At 35.5% G+C, this 5053-nt stretch overlaps 1 protein-coding gene across 1 annotated transcript in view; it reads left to right on the top strand.

The window, feature by feature from the left end:
- The window catches only part of LOC125938549 (cysteine-rich secretory protein 2-like), a 44681-nt gene extending 42736 nt beyond the window's left edge, over positions 1-1945 (top strand). The window contains exon 7 of the mRNA XM_049653791.1: positions 1400-1945. Within this exon, the coding sequence (XP_049509748.1) occupies positions 1400-1527 (128 nt within the window). The 3' untranslated portion in view covers positions 1528-1945. The remainder of the gene's footprint in view (positions 1-1399) is intronic.
- The last annotated feature ends 3108 nt before the right edge of the window (positions 1946-5053 follow it).

The following is a 5053-nucleotide window of genomic DNA, read 5'->3' as shown; positions in this document are numbered from 1 at the left end:
AAATCAAATCTGTATGTAGCACTGACTCATAGACCCACAAAAATATTGTTGCAACAGGAGAGAATTTAAAAAAATATCATATATATGATTTCTAAAGTTGTAATGAAGTAAAAATAGCTGTTAGCTCTTTATAGTTGGGATGCTTGGATTAAAATTATTATGAATAATAGAGTTGAATAAATATCATTTGTTGAGATTTTTACCTTTCAAGTACATTCACCTTTAGTTAGCATTCTTACTGACTGAATTATATAGGTATAATTCATAATATTGATTGTATTCAAGCTATAAATCAACTAATGAAGAAAAAAGGGTTACATATTACCAACTCTTCTGAATGCTATTTGCTAAGAAGCATGGAATTTATCCTGTTATCAATAAGCACTCAACTGAAAGGTTTTAAACAGAAGAGTGACAGGGCCAGAACCATGTTTTATAAAGAGCTTCCTAACAATAGTATGTAGAAACAATTGGATGGAAGCCAGCTAGAAAAGTGTTGAAAACTATGGGTTAAAAAAAAAAAAAAAAGATGTCTTTACTGCATTGCTGACAAAATGAATGAGAAAATTGGACAGGGTTGGAAAACAAGGAATAGAATAGCCAGGGTTTGTTACCTGTCCTGGTTGAATGCTGGTCTGAAGTAGGAAAGATGAAGTTCCGACTGATCCAGTCTCGGCCTAAATTACTGAGTAGTCAGAGAGCCATTTCTCTGAGATTGTGGGAGGGGTACAAGGAGACCATACCCAAGAATTGTCAACCTTGTGAGCAGTATGATGAGTAGCTTGAAATTTGTTGAGTTTGGGGAGAATCCAAGAAATACCAGAAGGAAAGAGTGCATATTATCATTGTTTTGCATCTTTATCTTCCCATAGATACCTGTTTCTCCAGAAAGAAAGCTTTGGGGTCTGAAACAGTGCTATTGAAGAGTATGAAATGAAGGAAATATTCTCTATCAGCATATGTCTTACAAGTAGTCATTAGTCACATGTGACCTTTGAACACTTGAAATGTGGCTAGTAAGATTAAGGGACTAAATTTTTTACTTTAGTTTAGAATAATTTAAATTTCAATAGCTACATGTGACTAGTGGCCCCTATATTAGGCTGCAGGTGTAGAGAGATTTATTTATATTCATATTACTCTTTTGGCTAAGGGAGAAAAGTAGGTCAATTCATTTACAAACATGACCAAATTCAAAATAAAAAAGTGTTAGATTGATCAGTGAGCTTGACTAAGGCACCTGATATGTCCCTTAAGAAAGGAAAAGCCCATCATTGTGTAAGTGATGTTGACTTGTTTTGTCCAGTCTCCTACCCATCTCATGCACTTTGAATGTGTGGATTGTTTTGCTGCTGCTAAGGAATATGATAATGAGGTAAATAATTTGTTTTTGCCACAGCCAATAGTTGCGAGTATGAAGATCTCCTTAGTAACTGTGATTCCTTGAAGACAACAGCCGGCTGTGGACATGAATTGCTTCAGGAAAAGTGCAAGGCTACTTGCCTGTGTGAAAACAAAATTTACTGAGATGCCCAGTGTGCATTGCAAGACTAAGTGAAGAGGGCTGCATCATTTAGTTAATACATATCGCAGGGGATTTTAGGCATGTTAGTTACAAATATGGTTCCACACAGTAGTGCATTTGTTTCTCCTGGATCTTTATAGAAATCTCTTTCATACAGTGGTTTACAAAAGCAGCATAGTCTATGATGACAACTTCGGACTTTGATAGCAATTTGGTACTTTAAACTTAATGAATTGAATCAAGTTGAGAATTTTGAAAGTTGTATAATCATAGACTTTTGGTCACTGAAACGGGATCAGAATGGAGAAGTACATTTCTTGAAACATCATGCAAAAAAAAAAAAAAAACTATAACATCATTGCCATTCCTACTACATGAATTTTTACTTGAATAAAGTTTAAATTCAAAGATTGACATGTACCTTTGTCTTATGGCCTCCTCTTTAAACAAAAGTAATCACATTTTAGAATAAAAAAATGATCCTTGCACAATATTTTTGAGTATTCATAGTTCACGCCAGCTAGACTCAGCCCAGATAAATGATTATACAGTGCGAAATTTCCAAAATATTTGCCTATAAAATTTTAACAAAAGTGGAAATCAGCTCTGTTCTTACTTATTCTTTGATATTTTGATCTCCCTACAGGTTTAGTTGATAAGTTAAAAGAAAACATTATCTGAGAGCATATACAAAGATAGCCTTCCAAGAAAAAAAAAATATTTCAGAGAGATTTATCATTTATAAGTTTGAATACATTCTCATTTAATATTGATGACAAAAACATGATGAATTAGACCCATTTTATAGGTGAGAAAACATACACAAGAAATCTAAAAGCGGTTAAGTAGGCTGAGGTGCCTGGGTGGCTCAGTTGGTTAAAGCTCTGACTCTTGGTTTTGGCTCAGGTCATGATCTCACGGTTTGTGGTTCAAGCCCCGTATCAGGCTCTACACTGCTAGAGTGGAGCTTCTTAGGATTCTCTCTCTCCCTCCTACTCTCTCTCTCTCTCTCTCTCTCTCTCTCTCTCTCAAAATAAACAGGTAAACTTTAAAAGAAAGAATAAGCATTTTATGAAACCTAGTATCCAATCCTGATGAAACTCTCAGCAAAACAAGAAGGGAAGTTTCTCAGCTTGATAAAGAAAAGCTATAAACAAATGTATAGCTAACACTGTATTTAATGGTGAAAGACTGAATTTTTCCCCCTAAGTTCAGAAAATAGGCAAAGATGTCACTCTCATCACTAAGCATTATACTAGTTCTGGCCAGTGAATCAGATAAGACAAAAAAAAACATCTAATTAGAAATGAAGGAGTAAAACTGTCTTATGGATAGAAGTGATGACACACATAATCACCAATTGGGAAATAGACCTACATATACAGTTGACCTTTGAAACACAGGGGTTGGGGGACTGATGCTCTACACAGTCGAAAATCTGTGTATAACTCTTGACTCTCCAAAAACTTAACTACTAATAGCCTACTGTTGAACAGAAGCCTTGCTGAGAACATAAATAGCTGATTAACACATTTTTGGTATGTTATATGTATTGTACACTGTGTTCTTACAATAGAGTAAGCTAGAAAAAATATTATTAAAATAATTTCTGTACAGTACTTTACTCTGCAGTACTGTAAATGTATTTATCCAAAAAAATCCATGTATAAATGGACTCATACAGTTCAAACCTATGTTGTTCAAGGGTCGGCTGTATGGGGACAGTGGATTTTTGGCAGTGGTAGAGAGGAAGCTCAATGGAGAAAGAAGAGTCTTATCAATAAGTGGTGGTGGGAAAATTGACATCCGTATGTTTAAAAAAATGAGTTTGATCCATACTTTGCACTGTATACAAAAATTTATCATAGACCCAAATAAAGAAATTAGAAAATGTTTAGAAGATGTAAGAGAAAATATTTGTGACTTCTGGTTAGGCAAATATTTCTTATATACAAAGTCATCTATAAAAGTACAAACTGATAAATTGGGCTTCATCAAAATGAAAAAAATATTTTCTTCAAAAACACTCATAAGAGAATGAAAGGACCAGTCACAGGCCATGAGAAATTGTTTACAAATCATCCATCTGAGAAAGGACTTGTATCAGGAATATATGATGACTCTCAAAACTCAGTACTGATGAACACAGGCAACCCAATAAAAATGGGCCAAAGATGTGAACAAACACTTGATCAAAAAACATGTACAGATGGCAAATAAGAATATGAAAAGATGGTCAACATCACCACTTGTTAAAAAATGCAAATTAAAACGACTATGAGAGACCACTACCCAAGTATCAGACCGAATAAAATGAAAAACACTCACTATACAAAGTGCTGGTGAAGTTGTAGGGGACCTGGATCCTTCATATACTCCTCCCGGGGATATAAAATGGTGCAATTACTTTAGAAAATATGTATTCAGGTTCTTAAAAAGCTATATACCAACCATACGCTCTAGCCTTTCCATTTCTATGTGCCCATGAGAAAAGAAAACATAGATCTCTTCAAGACCTGTCCCTGAGCATTCATAGCAGGTTTACTTGTAATAGCAAAAAGTTAGAAACAATCCAAATGCCCACCAACATGAAAATGGATTAACCAACAACTCGGATGAGTCTCAAAGTAGTCTGAGTGAAAGAAGACATACATACTGTGTGATTCTATTTATATGAAACTAGAAAATGCAAACTATAGTGACAAAGCAGATCAGACTTAAAGTTCCTCTTTTATAAAATGACTATAATAATTCTATGTTTCTCATAAGGATATTTGGTAAAAATTTAATGATATAGGTAAACATTTAAAATTTCATAGTGTTGGGGAGCATGGGTGGCTCGGTTGGCTAAGTGTCTGACTTAGGTTCAGGTCATGAGCTCATGAGTTCAAGCCCTGATCAGGCTCTGTAGTGACAGCTCAAAGCCTGGAACTTGCTTTCAGATTCTGTCTCCCTCTCTCTCTGCCCCTCCCCCACTCATTCTCTCTTTTTCTCTCTCTCTCATAAATAAATATTAAAAAACATTTTTTAAATAAAATGTCATAGTGTTGGGGTGCCTGGGTGGCTCAGTCAGTTAAGCATCTGACTCTTGGTCTCAGCTCAGGTCATGATCTCATGAGTTTGTGAGATCAAGCCCCATGTTGGGCTCTGGGCTGAGAGCATGAAGCTTGCTTAGGATTTTCTCTCTCTCTCTCTCACTCTCTCTCTCTCTCTCTTTCTGTATGCTCCTCCCCTGTTTTTTTTTTTTCTCTCTCTCTCTCTCAAAATAAATAAAATAAATTAATTAATTAAAATTTTTAAAAAATGTCATAGAATTGGTTGCAGGGTGATGTCAGCAAATGGCAGCATAGGAATTTCTAGCACTTATCCCCCACCCAAAAACATCATTCACAAAAATACTTTCACAAGAGCCAGGGATTCTAGGTGAGGGATACAGCAATTGAGTGAAGCACTGAAACAAGAAGAGATTCACACTCACCTGATCCTTCACCCATCCCAGACCTAGGCAACCCAGTGTGGACTTTGGGG

This window comes from Panthera uncia, assembly GCF_023721935.1.
Source record: "Panthera uncia isolate 11264 chromosome B2 unlocalized genomic scaffold, Puncia_PCG_1.0 HiC_scaffold_24, whole genome shotgun sequence".
Classification (NCBI taxonomy): domain Eukaryota; kingdom Metazoa; phylum Chordata; class Mammalia; order Carnivora; family Felidae; genus Panthera; species Panthera uncia.
Note: the sequence above shows the minus strand (reverse complement) of the source record. Positions and strands in the feature narration are given on the sequence as shown.